Source organism: Lepisma saccharinum, chromosome 29, assembly GCF_977018435.1.
Source record: "Lepisma saccharinum chromosome 29, izLepSacc3.1, whole genome shotgun sequence".
NCBI classification, from domain to species: domain Eukaryota; kingdom Metazoa; phylum Arthropoda; class Insecta; order Zygentoma; family Lepismatidae; genus Lepisma; species Lepisma saccharinum.
The window spans coordinates 35,532,583-35,553,456 of NC_139257.1; the positions used below are offsets into that span (position 1 = coordinate 35,532,583).

At 38.7% G+C, this 20,874-nt stretch overlaps 1 protein-coding gene across 1 annotated transcript in view; it reads left to right on the top strand.

The window, feature by feature from the left end:
* The window catches only part of LOC145981514 (cytochrome P450 20A1-like), a 41,954-nt gene that overhangs the window by 13,324 nt on the left and 7,756 nt on the right, over positions 1 to 20,874 (top strand). Inside the window, exons 5-9 of the mRNA XM_083114810.1 lie at positions 8,238 to 8,383; positions 10,063 to 10,230; positions 12,660 to 12,912; positions 15,611 to 15,731; positions 17,612 to 17,788. Coding sequence (XP_082970936.1) covers positions 8,238 to 8,383; positions 10,063 to 10,230; positions 12,660 to 12,912; positions 15,611 to 15,731; positions 17,612 to 17,788 — 865 coding nt within the window. The remainder of the gene's footprint in view (positions 1 to 8,237; positions 8,384 to 10,062; positions 10,231 to 12,659; positions 12,913 to 15,610; positions 15,732 to 17,611; positions 17,789 to 20,874) is intronic.

Genomic DNA, 20,874 nt, shown 5'->3' on the forward strand with positions numbered 1-20,874 from the left:
CCGGGAATGAAATGAGAAAAGAAAGGAGAATTCAGCGATAATAGAACGAACTAAGTGAATACGAGACATTTCCTTCTGTAATATGTGTAAATGTCGTTTATAAAAGCAATTGCAAGAATTTTACGTGTATTGTGGACAAAGGTTTAAGCGCCTTCGATTCGCTGCTAATAAAAAAAAAATTGAAAAAGAAGTGAGAAAGAGTAAGTAATATGTTTGTGTAAAAGTTCATTGAAAAAGAGAGTAGGTTTTTAATTTCATGGGATATGAGCTATACCATGTTGTATGTTATCAATATTTGAACTATAAAATTAAAGGAGAGAGTGGGAACATTTGCCTATATTTATTATATGCTTTGTTAACATATTTAGTGCATTGCAGCTTTCAAAGAAGCAGTTCGCGTTACACCTAAGCGTAAATAAAAAAAAATTGCTATGGCCAAAAAGCCAAAAGTTCAAGCATTCAAGTTCATTTGTTCTTTAAATCATTCATTTTGTTCTATCTTAGTTCTTTCTTTCTTTGTACTTTTTTTCTTCATTTGAGCGTATATGTACCAGCAAATGGGAAAAAAAAATATTTGCTAGTTAGAATCATAAACACACTAAGTACTTATTAGTCAAATCAGCTAAGTGATATGTTCTGACCATTACTATGCGTTTAATCGCAAATTATAAAATAACATTAAAATATCAGTAAAAATTAATTATTAGGCAAGAGATGTATTATAAATGTTCCGACGATTGAGATAGCATTCTGTAATCCTGGTCTTGTTAAAAATAAAAAGGAGTTCGTTCTAATGCAGAAATGCAGTGCGAGCACGGGAAGTGGAAAGAGGGGGGGGGGGAAGTCGATGAGCGTGAGAAAATGCTGGATCATGGGATGTTAGCATGTGCAATGTACGGACCGAGGAGGCTAAAGAGAGTGATAACAGAGTGGAGTGTTAATGAATGTTAGTGGGGTTTTCATGGCACTAGTCGTAGCGGGCTTTGAGTCTAGAAATGGTAATAGTGTCAGTCTTTGTTTACTCCTGCCGTCGATGAAAGTTACTTCGTAGGAATTCTCATTAACTTTGCGAAGAATAGTTCCTTTATACTTATAAGAGGACGCAAAGGCTTTTGACACGCCTGGAGTTGGAGTGGCATCTAGAATCCATACATGTTGTCCTGGTGAGTACTGTATTTGTCTAGAAGTGCGGTCTGCATACTTTTTCCGCTGTTCGTGACGCTTGTGTAAGTTGTCATGTGCGGTCTTACGTATGGAATTCAGGAGTTCAAGTCTCTGTGCGTTCGTCTGGGAAACATTGTCGGGGTTCGAAGGAAGGACAGCGTCAGCTAAGATCCTTGGGTTGTAGCCAAATAAAGTAAAATACGGGCTCTGGAGGGATCCAGAATGGATTGTAACGTTGTGGCTGAACGTCGCACTAGCTAAATAGTCACACCACGAAGCCTTCTTTTCTAACACAAAAACTCTCATAGCTTTCTTTAAGTAACTAAATGAACTTTCAACTAATCCATTCGTGAAATGGGCACAAGTATACATATTTTAGTTGTACGCCTGTGATATTAGCTAACTCGTAAGAGTAAACTTGAATTGGGTGTTGAACGATCTAAATAGATCGTTTCCGGGATGCCATGGACTAAAAAGACTTTCTCAACTAAAGCTGTTGCTATGTTTTGTGCATCGTGATTAGCCAAAGGAGCTGTAATTACATATCTTGTACAACTATCAACTACTGATAGGAAATATTTGTATTTGTGCATTTTTGAAGAGACTAAAGGACCACATACGTCAATATGAATTCGTTGGAAAGGAATTTGGGCTGGTTGAAAGGTTTGCAGCGTATGCGGTTTAGAAACCTTGTGGTTTCTTTGAAATCTGACAAGGGATGCAATGTCTAACCTTATCGTACACAAATTTCTTCATATTACGGAAAAAGTAACGCATAAGCATTAAATTATATGTCTTCTGAGCACCTTGGTGACTTCCGTTCATTTTGTGTGCATGAATAAGATCGAAAACTTGATTTCTTAATGCATGGGGAATACAAAGTCTATCCCTATAACCAGTTCTGATTTTATTAGTCCTGTATAAGACTCCATTTTTGAGTACATAAGAATACGAAAGTTTCTCTAGCTTTAGATTACTAGGTTTGTCTTTGTTTTCTAAAACGTCAATAATGTCTCTGAAATAGGGGTCTTTACGTTGTTCTGAACTAATTTCAAAATCTGCTGCTTGTGCATGAAATACTTGATGAAAGAATAAATCATCATCATCATCATCTTTCTTGTCATGATTAGTCTTGTCAAGCGGTAAACTTGCACGGGAGAGTGCATCCGCAAGTTCATTTTTACTAGCGCTGACATGCCTTATTTCGAAATCAAAATTCTGAAAATAAAGGGCTCTTCTTCCTAAAATAGAACTATGGTGTTTAGTTGAACGAAGATAGGATAAGGCTTTGTTGTCTGTGAGAACCACAAAATGTTGATTCATAAGAAAAAATTTGAAAGTTTTCAATACATAATATGCACCTGCAATTTCAAGTGAAAATGTGTCAGCTCTTTTCTCTGTGTCTGTTAAGGCTCGTTAACAATAGGCACATGGATGTAAATTTCCTTCTTCATCAGGCTGTAACAAGGCTCCTCCAATGCCAATTTCCGCTCGCATCAATGTATACATATGAGGGGCATTTAGGGTCATAAGGGCGGAGGATAGGGGCGGACGTGATCATTTCTTTCAGTGTTTCGAAGCTCTTCTGGTGTTCATCAGTCCATTGAAACTTAACATTCTTTTTAAGAAGCTTGAATAAACATTCTGTTGGTCCTGCAAAACCTTGCACAAATCGTCGAATGAAATTGCAAGTCCTAGAAAACTACGAAGCTTGCGTTTGGTGTTAGGGGTGGGATATTCCAAAATAGCTTTAAGAATGTGTTCTGAAATCTTGACTCCCTTTTGAGATACCAAGTTACCTAGTACTTTTACTTCGGTAAAAGCTAGCCTACACTTAGAGGGTGATAATTTAAGGGATGCTTGTCTTAACTTTTGAAAAACACTGTCCAGAATGTTGATCATGTGTGGGAGATTTGAACTGTAAATAATAATATCATCAGTGTAAACAGAAAGTTCTCAACTGTCTATTCCGCTAAGGGCAAGTTCGCTTACTCGGTTCATTACACGGGGGGATGTTTTCAATCCCTGGCATAACCTAGCATATCTAAAACTGCCAAGATTGTTAATAGAAAAGGCGGTAATGTCTTTAGAACGCTCTGTTAATGCAACCTGAAAAAATGCACTGGACATGTCTAAAATTGAATAATATTTCTTTCCAGCCATCTCTGTCATGATGGTTTTTATGTCTGGGGATTGTAAGGAAATCGGAGCTATTATGTCATTAAGCGCTCTCAAATCGGAAATAAAACGGTAAGTCCCATTGGGTTTCTTGACTAATAGGACTGGGTGTCGATAGGGACTCCCTTCACAGCGTTCTATAACACCTTGGTCTAGTAATTTCTGAACTTCCTGTTTCATGGGCTCTCTGTAATGAAAAGGAATAGGGTAGGTCTTGGCATACACTGGGGTGTCATCTGTCAGTTTGATGTCATATTCCAAAACATTGGTTTTAGTCAATTTATCCCCTGGCCAGAGAAAAATATCTGCATACGTGTATGCGAGCTTTAGGATTTTTTCTCTTTCTTCTCGGGGAATATCAGGGTTAACTGAGGAGGGAGGGGTCAAATTTCTTTTGACTTTCACTGATTTGTTGCTTCACTGTACTATTTTCATTACAAGAGTATGAAAATACGACATCTTCACTTTTATGTTCTTAAATGGAAGTAACGTCAGTTAAAATTTCACATGTCGATATTTCGCCTAATATTGTGTCACTTTCCAAAGTGATTGTGGTTTCCGTAGGGTTGTGTATGTGAATGACAGGTGACTGCAGGTTTACTGCAGCATTGGGAAGGACTACTGGATGCTGGCTCATAAGGGAAGCAGATGGTGTAAAAAGTACAGGCTTATGGGTATTAGGTGTCGTAGTGGTAATGTTCAAATTGATATAAGTCTTGGATCGTGGACTTAACTGAACTGTGTTTGAAAGGGCAGCTTTTTCCTCATACACATTTGCATTCTCAATTTGAGTAAATATGTCATGCGACACCTGGTGAGTTTTGTACTTTGATCTCAAAATACTATAATCTGGAGTACGTCCTAAATGATAAAGAGTTATTGTGTTGTCTTTCAACGACATTTCGCACCTCTGCGTTCGTAAAAAGTCATTTCCTAAAAGGGGAGGGACGTTAGTTGAATCTACTATTCTAAATGGGTGCGAATATTTACGCTTTCCAATTATGATAGGAAGAACTACAATTTCAGACACACTCAGTTTCGATCCAGACACACCTTGGATTGTGGATTGTACCTTGTATGTTTTTCTTTCAGAAGGAAGAAGATGGGAGGGGTAAATTGAGATTTGGGAACCCACGTCAATAAGTAAATCTACCTGTTTCCCTTGTATGCCACTATTGATAAAATATAGGCCATTTCGTTCAATGATAGGAACTTTGTCTAATCTGGTATTATCTTCGATTTCGTTCCTGCAAGTCGAAGACGATTTTAGTTTAAACCACTGTCTCGTTGTGGCTTGTAAAAGCAGTTATCGCTGTCGTGATTATAACGACCACAGAACTTACAGGCTGATGTATTTGCTTCGTCGCGATTACCCTGATCTCGACGTTGAAACCTCTTGTTACTATTACCTCTGAATTGGCCTCGTGAGTTCGATCGAAAGTTACCTCTGTGATTAGCTCTATTATTATTATTATTCCTGTAGGAAGAGGAGTTATTATTCCCCTTGTTGAAACCTCAGTTATGTGCATTTTGATTAGCCGTTTTCACAAATTCCAGTACATTTGAGCAAAGATTAAAAAGAGAAGTTGCGTTCATCTGTTCGGTTGAATGCAAAGCTAAGTTCGACATTTGTGACGAAAGTTTATTTATCTCATCACCAGAGGCGGCATTTTGAGCATGTTCCACTGTGGCTACGGCTGGTGTCGCCGCGCAGCGGGCACTATCAGAACTCGGTACATGATACATTCCTTGATACATTGCGTGGGAGTTATTGGGAGCGGGATTGGATTGTAGACTTTGGACTTGATGAGTCGATGGTGGGAGAAAAGGAGATGGACACTGGTTGTATGGTACAAACTGCTGAGTCGGGTTCAATGGATTACTTGGGAGGGGGGAGTAGACCTGTGCATGCGAACAGCTGTGAAGTGGTGACGGGGTGAATGTCTGGGGTAAGCTTGCCTGTGCAATTGCCTGATCTATTTCCAATTTCTCCTCCAACATACGTGAATTAATTAATGACTGCTGGCGTTCGAAATTCTGTAGGTGGGCAATTAATTCTTCTGTTTTGGCAAAATGCTTGTTGGTTAAACAGCCAATGTATTTGGCTCGCAGTCCCGTGATGATGTAAGAGAGAGTTTGTTCTTCAGTGGCGTTCGGGAAGTATTGCTGGACTAATGCCTTTTTAGCAATAACATAGGTATGGATCGGTTCACTAATCATTTGCTTCTTTGCAAGTATTATCTGTACAGGATCTGCTGATAGGTACGATCCCTTAAATAGCGTACTTAGCTCGTCTTTGATATGGGTGTATGTCAAGTCTACAAAATTGGGTCGTTTCTGTATGTCATGAAAATAAGTTAAAGCGGTGTCCATCAAAAATAAAGGTAACATCTCTTTACGCTTAGCTTCCGACCATCCTGCGGCGTGTGCTACATTTTGGAACTTGAGGAAAAATGAATCAATGTCCTTAGGGTCATTTCCGCTGAATGGTGCCGGGTATAATGCAGTTGGAATTGGGGTGGCCATGTTAGTGGTGGGAGTTGAAACGGGAGCTGGGGTACTTGCTAAGGGCTGAGGTTGGTTTCTGGTGGGTGTTTCCAGTCCAAGGACAAATTGAGGGTAAGTTCTATTAGCAGACCTTAACCGTGTTAGTGGAGGGGAGGGAATTGGGGAGAAAGGACGTGAATTTATTGGATTTGCCGTGATTGCAGTCGCTAACTCTATGATTTGGTCGAGGGAGGAATCTAGGTGTTCGTGCAACGCTATCTGTGACGTATTCATAAACGAAAGTTCGTCGTGCTGACCAAAGAACAAATGAAAGTATGGGTATACATTTATTTATGTCATTAATATATCGCTGGTCAAATAAGTATAAGCAAGTGTTCTCATTCCTGTGTGAATGATGCTTGAATACATGTTATGCAGAAGAACTATGATTTTGTTGAAAAAGGGGGGGGGGCTCGGCATAAAAGAAAAAGAGGGGTTGTTTTCCATAGGGTAATACACAAAATTGTCACTAGGTCTGACGCATCTTAAGCGTACTGTGGGAGTATGAGTTGGAATTACTAAAAATTTACTTTAAAAATGCTCCCAAAGTGGGAGGGAGTGGGGGAGGGAGACTAATTTAATGTAAAGCAATTCGTACAGGAGGGTACTTAATTGCAAAAAGGGCCTGAAGCACCTCCACCATGTTGTAATCCCGTTTTACCTGGGATCTGAGGTCACAGGGAAGTTTCATTTAAACATTTAGGTAGAGCTTAATAATATCTGTTGGCTGAACCTGCTCCGTTAGGAGGGTAGAGATATGGAAAGTTGGTGTAAAGGTTATTCACGCTTGTTCATACCTGGTAGGTGTGTGTGATGTCTTGTCCTGATGCTTCTCGCAGACCGAATCGTGATAGTTGCCAAGGTTCTATCCAGCGACCCTCAGCTCACCAGACCGAGCGATCCCTTGCGACTTGTAGCATGCTAGGCAGCGGTAACTCCGTGTTCCATCGTCGTAGTTCAGCAGTGTAATGTGTTGTAAAGTATTGGACTAATTATCCATGTAGCGTCGATGAGTGTCAAGTTCTAATAGAGAGCGAGCTCCGGGTAGGAGCTTGCTTTTATAATCTCAGGCGTCGAAAGGTTGTTAAACCTTTCGAACACGATGGATCTTGTTTAGATCCACGCGTTTGCCTTCCAGTTCCTTGTTTAACGGAAGTTACAAGTTAGCGCATTCTTGGGATCACTCGCTGGTCGGACAAGTTCAGGAAATAAACAAGTGTGAATATTAACATGACGATGTTTTCTCGGTTTAATAATCTCCATGGAGGGGGAAGGGAGGAAACCCCCCAAAAATAATTTTAAAAAATTATGTCACTTCACTCAAGAAATGTCCTCGCACTTGGGCACAAAATGACACACCTAAGCACAACTTTCACGGACGAAAAGCTAGAACGCAGTGAAAAATGAGCGCCGATTCTTGCAGCTGCTTGAAATTCTATTTTTAGACAATGCAGGGTAATCTGTGTTGCAACTTGTGGACACTTGTGCTAAAAAAACAAAGGTTTCCTTCAGCGCGCTTCGAAATTCCATTCTCACAATGCAGATTCAACAACCAGTGTTCCCCCACCCCCTGCTTGCGCCCTCACGGAAAACTTTCATTTTGACATCGGATACTGATAAACAAGCTTCCTTCGAATACATTTACCAGGTGGGAGTGAAAAGCATTGCTTTAGAACAACAAAGCCTGTCTTCCTTTGTCGGCAAAAATTTTCCCTTGAAAAGAGGCGCAAAAGAGAAGTCCCTTTTCCCGCATTTTCCCCTCCATTTTCATGAAGAAAAAAAAAGGTGCAAGAAATATTTCTGTTAAATACACGTGTTAGGAACAATATATATATAAAAATCAAATTTCTAGCCAAAAATAGAAAAGTTATAATGTAAAAACTATGACCTTGACACAGCATCTTGATCGAGATGCTTGGGACCCAAAAGGTTAAAAGGGATGAGGAGACAGGTGAGTGGAGAAGGTTACATAATTTAGAACTACATAATTTGTATATTATTTGTATTATATTATTAGAATGATTAAATCAAGAAGACTTAGGTGGGCAGGCCATGTGGCATGAATGGGAGAGGAAAGAAGAGTTTACAGGATTCTTGTTGGGAAACCTGATGGTAAGAGACCTGTAGGAAGGCCAAGACGAAGATGGAGGGATAACGTTGAGATGGACCTAAAATAAATTGGTAGAGATGGAAAAGAGTATATAGATCTTGCTCAGGATAGGGACAGATGGAAGACCTGTGTTGTTGCAGCCATGAACCTTCGGGTTTAAGAAGGCGAGAGAGTTAGTTAGTTCTCTTTAAAATCCTGTCTCTAATAATTATTAATGTTATTTCATTGTTACATGCAGCTATTTTGTTTGAGTTCCTGAAACCTGTTATTGGAGAACTCAGCCTGCAGTATGCAAATGGAGCAGAAGGAAGAAATCGAAGACGTATATATGACAAGGCCTTCTCTCATGAGGCCTGTAAGCAGTATGCAGGAACTTTTTTCAAGGTACATCACACATTGTATTATTCTTGCTTTATTGCTGATGTCATATAAGCATGGTATAAGTTTAAATAGAGAGATATCCAGAAAGTAAATTTTGATGGACTGTAAAGAAATAAGAATAATATATTTATTAGGGATGGGCTGATACCGATAAAGTACCGATATAAAATTTACCAATACCGATAACCGATATTCTACCGATCCGATATAAAATTAGAATGGTCCTTGAAGAACCTGAAAGGTTCATTGACCTCCCTAATAAATGTGTGTTTCAAGGTGACTGTAGTGAAAAAGAAATTGCATATTTAGACATTTACTTTTTTAGAAAGTAGGAGATTATACAAAAATTATAAACAAATTGGCAGAATTTTGCACTAAATTATCAGATATTTATCGATATATCGGATCGGTAAAATAATCTGTAATTTTACCGATAAACCAATGTGCCTATATCGGCCGATACCGATAGAGTACCAATTAATCGGTCCCATCCCTAATATTTATAAATAATGTATATTGCCATTTGATGTACATAGTGTACACTACTTTGTGACATACTTGTAACCATTGTTGTCGTAACAGGGCAAAAGCTTTTGTCTCCATTCATCATAGAATGATGCAACCTGCAAATCAAGCCACATGGCAACAGCTTCTCTCTACTAGACAGCAAGAAAGAACTTCAGATGCACGTACACATGAAAATCATGTGGTGCTAAATGTGGGATGTAAGGGGGATTCTTGATAGCATATTTATTTTTGACATGCAGGACATTTATTGATATTTATTTTAAAAAGTAATATATGTACAAGGGTTGGATAAAAAGTAATGGCAACACTGGTATAATTAGTACTTGACTGTATTGGCAGAGGAGCACGTGTTACATTCCTTCAAAGTAATCGCCCCTCATTTCTACGACCTTCTGTCACACGTATGGAAGGTGTCGTACACCGTCAGCGCGTCCATCTCTGTTGATGTCCCGCAGTGACCACCCTATAGCACGTATGATAGCTTCGTTCGTGTCGTAGTGCTTCCCGCCCAGTGGTTCCTTCATTTTGAGAAAACGGTCGTAATCACACGGTCTCATACCGGTGAATACGGTGGATGTTCCAGTACCTCCCACTACCAGTTATGCAGGAGCGCCGTCACATTGTTCGCAGTGTCAAGCAGGATGATGGGACACCGTGCCGTCGCTTCCTTCTTAATGCGAGACGAAGGTGGTGTTGCAAGAAGGTGCAGAAGTAGGCAGCGTTGACCGTCTGCCTGAGAGACGTTGTTCTTCTTGCCTAAACATATTGTTAGGGTGCTTGCACTCTCGTCCTCTGCTTCACAGCACTGCTGTTTTTGACTGAATAACATACAATCGCTCCCACTCACTATACTTCCTCGTCTGACATTCCTTTATCAGCCACGAAATGCTTGTGGCGCTGTGACTCACCCCTTTCACGGGACAGCAGTGTTGCCATTACTTTTTATCCAACCCTTGTATAAACATTGACTTGCGATCTGTTGCAAAATTATGAGTAGGTATAATGGAATCTGAAAAGGTTTTGCCAGAGCATAAAACTTCAATGCTTTAAAACGGCATTATAAAATGTGCAGGTTGAATAGAAATTTGTACACAAAATTAGCAACTTTGGGCACAGTTAGGTATTTGGTTACAAAAAGTGTTATTTTTGTTTAGTTGACTCAAGAAATGTGCAAGAAATGGGAATCTTTGCCGGCAGATCAACACATCCCCCTACATCAAGTGATGATGTCTTACGCCATAAGAGGCATTGCCACTACTAACTTTGGTGATTTCCTGCAAGACGAGGGGAAGATATTAAAATTGGCTCAGGAGTACGAGGTGGTAAGTTCGTCATGATTCTACGTAACACTTCATTTTTTTTAATTGCAGGCTATGCTCATAGCAACTGAATATATTATTTTATAATTTAATACATTGCTTAACTTGTTTTAGTAAGAAGGCATTTTGTTACTTTAGTATTAATTTTTTGATTTTTTTTCACTGTACTTCCCAATGATTGTAAGAAGTGTCAGTCCCCTATCAACATGAATTACTCAGTGATGCATTCATAATCAAGCCATCAAAGTGAACTTTTGTGCACTTTATGCACATATAGGCTAATCAGGACCAGATATATTCTGCCACTTTTAGCTAATCACAAGTGGTTATTTGATGAGATGGATGAAGTTAAAATCATAAGCATATACATATTTCATCATATCATCACTCATCCCCAGCTTCGCAAATTAGCCAAAAGTGGCACAAGAAGCGAAGTAAAATAAAGTAAATCAATCAATCAATAAACATATTGGCCATATCTACTTGGCACAACAGTTGCGTAACTATTGGGATGCTACCACAGCGGATGCACTTGCAGCTCAACTAATTTTCCCTACTCTACTTTTCCTCAACTCTGTTGTTTCAAAATGGCGACGCTGCAGAAAGTACATGTGCATCGTGTTCCACGGCAGAGGAATGGTGCGGGTGGAGCAGACTTCATGGGAAGATACGCAAACGCGAAAGTTTTCAGCCGAAGGGTCTTTTCTTTGTAGTCCCTTTGTATCTGTTGGAAAAAGCAATCAGCCGTAAGGAGCCAAGGTGATTGGTAAATAAATCCTTTAGGTTTGACTCAATACTGGAATGCTTGCTGCAATGTTGTATTCAGTCACGGAAAGTGAAAAGAAAACACAGATCTCCTATCATGTATTTCATCACATTTTTTGCATTCCTATAAAGCAAAATCAAATATGAAAGTGTCATATTTGCGCACTTAGCATGGAAAGGTCATCCAAAGCTTTTGAATAGTCCATAGTAGAGTGATGCAATGAGTGTTTTTAGCTCGAGCTCTCGAACCTTATTAGCACTCGTATTTATTTCCATCATTTGTCTACGTTAGTGGGCCCTCAAATATGGATCGTGAAGTAAAAGATGAAGTGAAATTGAAAAATAAGTGAACATAGTTATCATCTCCATGTTAAAATGCAGTTTTTTATATATTACCGATATATATGAAGATGAAATAAATGATTATGGGCTGAAACTACCTAGACTGACATTTTATGTTTCTACAATTATTGTCACATTCAAATGATGTTCGATAGAATGTTATAACTACATTTTAGTATTTCGCAGAATATGATTATCCTTTTCGGTAAGTGAACAATGATGTACACGTACTTCTTGCACTTCAATTTGTAATTGCTTAGGAAGCTCTGTCAGCATGTGTAGCAATTTTACATTTCGGTCTGTAGATATTGCATACTTTCTTGCTGTATTTGAGTCTTACATAATAATATACGTAATTATGATTTAGAATTGTAATTGCATAGAGTGGTTTCCTTCCATGTAGGTTTTAGGTTGACAGTGTTGCTTATTACGCTCTGAAATACGGGACGTTTTCAATCATTCCACTACGAGAACGGTACTTTCGACCATAGCTCGCTCAAGCGTGGGAGATTCGATCGTGTTTGAGCAAGCGAAAGTGTTCCGATGCAGTACTCTGGTCCATAGGTTAAAAGCGACGAATAGAGTAAATGTTGATTAGATTAAATCGATGAAGGAACACACACAAAGGAGCTTACACTCGCTTTCTGCTCGATGTGATATTTACGTGCTTCAGTCTCTACGAACTAGCTACTTGAAGGTTTTGAATCCACGTTATGAACTAATAGGCTAATCAGGACTGGACATACAGTTTAAAGTGGAATCTGAACCACTATGTGCCTCCATCTGGTATTGAACCGATTGGAGTGAAATTAGAACCAACTTACGAAACTTTTTATACATGTTCAACATAGAATATACAATTTTTTATTTACACAATGTTGATAAGATATTTGGAAGTTAACTTATGAAAAAAATGCATTGATTGATTGAGTTTAATCGCAAATGATGATTGGATGAGGGTACAGTCATAAACATAGATTGATGGCGCAACATGAGCCCCACAGTGGATTATACTGGCCGAGTCCAGATGCCAAAGCCTTGTTAGTCTGCAAGATGCAGTTGAGGGTGTACTATATGCAAGGGTGGTTGACTCGTTTCCACCCCCAAGTTGACCCAGATCTGATTACTAGGATGGATGATCTGAGGTATGAGTTTATCTAACATTATCCCTACATAAAGCAGCTCTGAGGCTCACTCAGCCTCTAATCAGTGAGTGCGTGTGTGTGTTCTTCCGGTGGGTAATGGTAGCTGTAGCATGTTGAAATTCATATTGATATATATGTAGTTAGTGTATGTTTGTGTTGAAATGCCTTTGCATCTTACAGTGCATGTCCGAGATGTTGGCACGAATGGCTGGACCGGTTCCAAGTGAGGACGATCCGAGAGAGCAGAGGTTCCGCGAGTCTGTAACTTTCCTCCACTCGATGATCCGGGACATTGTGGGGCAGCAGAAGGAGAGAGGAGCTGGTGACGAGTCCTCGTTCCTTCAGGTCCTCGTGGAAAGTAATTTCCCTGAGGAGGTTGTCGTGACTGATGCACTGACGTATTTGATCGGCGGTTTTCACACAACTGGCAATTGTAAGCTCTTTTTTTTTCACTTTGTACAAAGTAAGGATCCCCATTACTCTGTGTCTATTGAAAAAGCAATTGATAATTTGGTTTATCCAAATACTAAGATGATCAAATAATGTAAAGATTATTGCCAAGACACGTATTGGGTCTATTCAAATAATATCTTCATTTTTCCCATGGACACAGATAAAGCACAGGAAATTTTCTCTCATGGAGGTGTGTGGCATATTCATGTGTAGGTTCCCAACATGCAGAGTGTGTATTGCTGGCAGTACACCAGTGAGTGAGTGTAATGAACGCCTGTCACACTTTTATTTGCTTGTAATGACAGAACAACTTGACAGCAGTATTGCATCAAATTATGGCAACAATGGGTCCCAGATTCAAATCCTGGCCTGGAAATGGGTCAGGCCCATAGCTAGAACTGATCTCCAGTTTGTAAACCAAATCCATTTTTAAAAAGTTTAAATGAAGGTAAATTATGTGTGTCGGGGGGTCATTAAGTTAATTTAGAATATAAAATTTAGAAATAGCATAAAAGATGTACATTTTTTTTTCTATATCTTCTAAAACATCTCTTGAAGTGCTAATGACTGCTACTGACAACCTCCCTTAATACACACTCCATACTATTTTTGATGATACAGATATTTATATCATAAATGTTAAAATGTACAATATTCACCTTGGTCATAGTGCCTACCGTACATTCCACCCTCGATTCAAGCAATAAAACTCCCCTTCATTCCCAAAACTTGGGATGTGTTGACATTTGACGCAGGTGTGGATGGATATTAAAGTCACAGATTTCTGTCAAAGGAGAGGCTGTAACAGGGACAGGGAAGGTACAGATAAAGAAGGTCTCCTATGAAAGAACTTTCTAAAGTCTAGGTAATCTTCTAAACACTTGCCGCTGCTTACACATCTGCTCATAAATAAGATGAACGATCGAAGTTGGGAACAAAATAATATATTCTGTCTATATTTTCACTCTTCACCTCAAATAAATTAGAATACAAGATAGTTTTACCTAATGCCAAGGGGGCTGGCGGTAGTGACGGGGGGCAGGGGGGAGGGAGGGGTAGGGAGGGAGGGAGAGAGAGAGAGAGTGAGTGAGTGAGTGAGTGTAACTGTATTGCACCAAGTGTGCATTTGCTTCAGTATTGTCGGAATAGGCAATGCTAATGGGGAAAAAGACATACAAGAGATTATGAATTTCTACCCATGTTTGAGGTATACAGGTTTTTTAAAGTTGATTATTAAGTTTGATACGATCTGTAAAAAATATGATGAATAAGTATTTATACAGGGTGAGCATAAAGTCTTTCCCTGATTACAAACTTTTATTGCTAACGAACTATGCTAGATACAGGTATGCGGTTTGTTGGAAATGGTAGCTTAACTCATCAAGTTTTTTTATCAGTACATTTCAGTACACTTCGACATGTGCTCCCTTTGTTGCCCTTAGAACATCTAGGCGATACTCAATTTCTCTCCATGTCTTTGTCAACATCTCTTCCGTCACCGTCTCTATAGCATCCCATATTCGTGTCTGAAGAGTTTGCATATCAGGAACTGGTGAACTAAACACTGTGTCCTTAATGTAACCCCATAAAAAATAGTCAAGAGGGGTTATGTCCGGCGAACACGGTGGCCATGACCATCTCTACCGATCCATCTGTCTGGAAAGGTGTCATGCAAGAACTGGCGAACAGTTAACTCGCAGTGTGGTGGTGCACCATCTTGTTGAAACACTACCCATGGTAATTCCTGTAACTGAGGTGCAATGTAAAGTTTCCACATTTCCAGGGAAAATGTTGACGTAATGGGAGGCTCAGTGAAAAAGAACGGTCCAATAATTTTGTTGTGCATTAAGCCACATCGAACATTCAGTTTCGGGCTGTCCCTTATGTGCTGTAATACGACATGTGGGTTTTCCGATCCCCGTATCCGGACATTGTCTGTTTACTTTCCCTGATATGTGAAACGTCGCTTCATCTGAAAATTACGCTACCTGAAACACAAGAGAAGAAGAAATCAGACAAGGGAATAAGAATCAGACAAAACAAAGAAATGGAAAAAAACTTGATGTATTGCAGAACTTAATGCCATAGGTTTTATTTGCCTATCGACCATGGAAGTTGAGATATAAATATTCATAATCAGGGAAAGACTTTATGCTCACCCTGTATCCCATGTATTCCTTATGGAGAAGCAACTTCAAGTTTTGGCTAATCAAATGTAAGTTTCGACTTTTTCCACCACAAACAAGTTCTTTAACCTGTTCTCTTTCCATTCATGTGTTTTTCTATGCCATCAGAAGTTTGATATTCACAAGAAAGCAAGTAAAGTATTACTCCCATAAGCGTAATTTTAAGTTTCTCCCCCTGCTACAACCATCCAGCATACAGACCTCTCATTCTCCAGCTCGCCATGGGAATGGTCGGTGGGGGAGGGGGCAGTTTAGGATCTTTGCATAACCTTGTGTCTGGCTGGACACTGAACTGTCCCTCATTTCCTTAAGTGTAAGCATTTGGTGTAAAGTAGACAATATCAGATTTGACTTCATTAATACTCAATGCATAGGAGCACACTTGATCTCTGCCAAGTACAGATTTTTCAGTTCTTAAAATATTTGTGTAATAGTGTTTAGAATGCAGCCATTTTTGTCGTATAAAGTAATTATCATATTGTTGTTTTTCAGCTTTGACGTGGGCAATATATTTTCTGGCATTGTACCCAGAAACCCAAGAGAAGTTATATCAAGAACTGAAGGAAGTGTTGGGGGATGAACCATTCACTATGGACAAAATGGAGAACTTGACGTAAGTATATTGTGAAGTCCATGCCTAGATTAATTTAGTGATCCACTTCATGCAGAGAATTTTGTTGAGATTTAATACACAATTTTAAGTGAATTCCACTAATTTAACAGGTAGGTCAGTAAATGCATTAGGATTCATATAGTATGCAGTGCATGTGTTCCTCAATGGGGCTTCCCCGATGGTATAGTGGTAACATCATTGCCTTCTAATCAAGAGGTCCCGGATTCGATACCTGGTGGAGGTACATAGTGGTTCGGATCTAATTTTAAACTGTAGTTCCAGTCACAATTAGCCTTTCTGTTCTTAAAGTGGACTTAAAAACGAACTCAAGATGATAAAAACTTAATTCATAAGAAAATGAATGATTCAAACGAAAAGAACTGGCAAAGTAAGTAGTTGACTTCAATGGATTCTGATTTGAGAAAAGGAATTGTGTATTTAGATGTATGTTTTACAAAACCCTTGTCATTAATTTACCTTCACATGCATGAAATTAGTAACAAAATCAGAATTTTGCACTCAGCGGTTCCCAAATTTTTTGTTTCACGGTACCCTTAGTGTTTCAAGATTTTTCCACAGCACCCAAGTCAGAATGTAGACCTATTTAACACTTGCAATGCTCAGTTAGTGTGCATGGCTTTGGATAAAAAATAAACACGTTTCAAATTCATAAATATTTCATATGTAAATAGTACTAAATAAGCACGCATTTAGTACAATCATATTTATAACAATCACTGTCATTTCAGTGAAAATATTGGAACATATCGTGCTGCCTCTTTAAGCCAGCCATGGTCAATTTCGGGAGGGGCTGAAATTGTAGACAGTTGGATAATATATATAGCTGCTTTCTACGGAAGCGGCATATTCAATATGATATCTCGTATTTTTAGTACTTTCCACTCTCAAAAATGGCAATCTGAGGTCATTTTAAGGCTATTTTGCATTTACTGCTTTGTTTTTTCCCCAAGTTTTTCATTGCTATTATTTGAAAATATTTATTTTCTCAAAATTTCGTAGGGGCTGTAGCCCCATTAGCCCCCCCCCCCCACTTTGCATACACCAGTGGCTATGGCACCACGGTACACACTTTGGGAACCACTGCACTATATCTTTATGGATACATTGAATCCTTAAAATTATTGGTAATTGTATTGCTGAATATTATTCCTATATTGGACAATGCTGATAAGATACCTGTTGAACTGTACCCTCCCAAATTCTTAATATGTTATATGCAAACTTATGAATATTCACAAATTGTAGTTTAATAGGTAGGGCCATATTGAATAAAAGATTAAGATTTCAGTACAAAACTGGGCAAATTTTGGGATCAAATCAGTATATAAAATGGCATTTCAGTGTTGAAATGGTTAATAAAACTCGAAATTTGATTTTAAAACTACACTTATTACATAAAATAAACATTTCCTTTCTAATGGCACATTTATTTGGTTACCAAAGTTTTAAGTTTTATTCCTGTGTAAAGGAGTCCATTTTTGCTTCTCAAATATTTATCACAGAATTAGTCAATTTTCTGTGAATTGAATAAATCTCGTGTTTAAGAGTTTATTTTGCAGGTTATTTCGTATCGTTTCATGACAAAACATGGCAGGAAAAAAACCCTGACATGTTTTCACACATGAAAAATGAACATTACAGCTTGTTATTTCACATTTCGTGTTTCCGTCAAAAATGAAATATGCATGCCTCTGAATCAAATGCATTACTTATGTATTAACATTAGAAACATTACAAATATTCTGACAACTTTAAATTGTTACATCGTTGAAGTGTGGGATTGGTGTCAGCTCTATCCAAATAATTATATAATTGTTGTAAGTTACTGAATTACTTTACCTTTTTTCTCTCCTTAAAAGGTATATGCGTCAGGTGCTCAGTGAGACCCTTCGCTGCGGTGTTGTGGCTCCATTTGCTGCAAGATTCCAGGACACAGAGAGTGTCGTTTGTGGGCACATTATTCCAAGAAACACACCCGTCATACATGCCCTTGGGGTTGTCCTGCAGAATGAGACGTATTGGCCCAATCCCGAGAGGTACAGATGATATCATACGAGGGCGTACCCAAAAGAAACCGGAATTTGCCAAAATAATTTGCTGGAATATGCAAAAAAAAAATGATGAGTTTTATTAACTTTGAGTTACAAATACCTTAGTCTCCTTCAAAGTATTGTCCATTTGACGCGATGCACTTATCCAAACTGCGTTCCCATTGCTTGAAACAGTTTTGGAAGTCCTCAACTGGGATATTATTCAAGGCCTGAAGCGCATGTTCCTGAACAGCCACATTGGCAAAGCATTTGCCTTTGAGCTCGTTCTTCATGCAGGGGAATAAAAAAAAATCACAAGGTGCAAGGTCCGGTGAAAACGGAGGGTGAGAAACAACAGGCATTTGGTTTTTTGCCAAAAACTGTTGGACTTGCACAGCAGTGTGGGCTGGGGCATTGACGTGGTGGAGCAACCAGTCGCCACGCTTCCACATTTCTGGACGTTTTCGCCGCACATTTTCACGCAATGGCCTCAACACACCCATGTAGAAATCCTGATTAACAGTTTGACCTTGAGGACCTTAGTACGACGACGATCTTCGTAAACAGCATTTTGCACTTTTTCATTGTTTTCGTCATTTCTTGCTGTGGCAGGTCGTCCAGATCGCGGTTGGTCTTCCACGGACATTTCCCCCTTTTTGAAACGTGAAAACCACTCGTACACTTGCATTTTACCTAGGATGTCTTCTTTAAATGCTTCTTTAAGCATCACTGCAGTCTCAGCTGCAGTTTTCCCTAATACGAAACAAAATTTCACACACACACACAGAACGTGCAGCACAGCACAGCTCCACGTCTACACTGGGCAACGGTGCTCAGCACACTGGCGTGTCATAGTGTCTCCTCACTACATCTCGCGGCGGAAGTCGGAAATACATCGGGCTTTCCTGCCAAATATGCTTTCCGGTTTCTTTTGGGTACCCCCTCATTTCTTGTAGTGGCATTAGACACCGGTTATTGTTAAGTATTGGTAAAAATCATGTTCATTTTTAAAAATACAAACAATATGTTCTGATTTTTTGTGTGTCATGGTTATGATAAATACAGGGTTAGTCAAAATTATGTTAACAAAAATGGATTGCTTCTAAAACATAGTTTGTAGAAAGTTTAGAGAACGATTTGTAAGACGAAATCCACCAAACCTTTTAACGATTTATCGTGTACGTCTATAAGAAAAGTTTGTGAAGACTGGATTTCTGCTCCAGGTTTCCAAAGAAACTACTTTATTCCAAGTAAACATTCTTGCAGAAAGACTTACGTCATACGTGACAGATTAACACTAGAGGAAAGAAGAGTTGTCGCAAGCTCGATGGACCACACATTTTCATTATGATGGGTAGGTTGAGGTGGACCATTGCGATGGCCTGCATACTCCCCTGATTTGACACCCAACGATTTCTGGTTATGGGGTATGGTGAAAGAGCATGTCTATAGAATGAAAGTTTGTGATATCGATGACATCAAGGACATACTAAGGACTGCGGTATCATCTATTCCCAGCAACTTCTGTGTCAAGGCTTTAAATTCTACTGTTGCACGGTTGTTTGTGTGTGTTGATCACAATGGAGAACAGGTTGAGGTCTGTAAATCATATTGCATATATGAAGTATGTTTTGTTAGTACACGGTTTGTCCCATTTAATTGTTAACATAATTTTGACTAACACTGTGTATTATTTGTATCTTAAAAAAAAAAGAATATGTACATATAAGATGTATGGCAAATAGATTCTAGTTGTCTTGGCTCGAGCCCCCTTCAGGAAATTTTTGTTTACACGTAGATATAATTAGGTTTTTGGCTTCTTGAATAATGTGATGATAATTTGAGAGAAATAATTATCGAGGCAAGACGGATAATGTTCTATGACCCTGTTATTGTTAATAGTACATATCCAAGGTGTAGATCAGGGGGTTCGACCTCCCCCCCCCCCGGGCAAGTTTAAGAAGTGGGGGAAAGACGGATAATGTTCTCTAACTCTGTTATTGTTAATAGCGCGTATCCAAGGTAGGGTGCAGGGGGCTCGAGCCTCCTTCAGGTAATATTTCTCTTTATGCTAGATAATATTATGTTTTTGGCTTCTTGAATGCCTGATGAGAAGAAATGGAGCCTTATACACTTGGAACGTCATGGCAAGTGAAGAGCTCTCATTTCTGTGGGCTTAATATCCAGAAAAGTATTGGCTAGAATTGGTGGTTAACTTTGAACCAATACTCTGATACCTACAGTCACGTTTCAGAGGCATGTCCCAATTGTCCTGTCAATATTATTAAAAAGAAAACACTATTTGTCCTGTTTTGTAAAAGCCTATGAGAGAGGTTTGAGAGATATTTGATGCTAAGAAATATATTGATGTAATTTGTAAACTAGCATCATGGCAAAACAGCTGGACTGCATTTAAATTCCTGCATCTTGACACAAACTCAAAAGACAGATCTCACGTTGTGTGTCAGATATGTGGAGAGTTTTTTTTTTTTTGCAGAGTGAAGAATAAAGTTGTTCTGAAGAAGATTGGTTCCTTCGATAAATGCTTCTGGCACTCCTCAACTTCAGCATGGGACTAACATCACTATGTTACTCATACCGAGATTATAATAATTAATACTTTTTGACAACGGGAGATCATATTTTATTTATTATATAGGCACATATTTTTGGTAAATAAAAAACCAAAATTTCGGTACAAAAACAGAGTCAATTTAAGTTTCAAAAGCAGTAAATATAATAAAATTTCGCTGTTATAGTGCTGAAAAAGCGGTTTATGAAATGACATTTTCTTTTTAAAATATGTGAATATAATCCCAAATTTGATTTAAAAACTGCACTTACTACACAAAATAAACACATTTATGTAGTTACCAAAATATTAAGTTTATTTCTGTACAAAGAGATCGATTTTTGCTTCTCAAATATTTAGAGCAGAATTAATCAATTTTCCATGAATTGCATAACTCAAAGGATAATTCTGACTTCAGAAAGTGTCGTGTCGGAAATAAACTCTAAATTTCATGTTTAAGAGTCTATTTCGCATCATTTCGTGACAAAACAGGGTAGGAAAATGCACCTCACACCTTTCA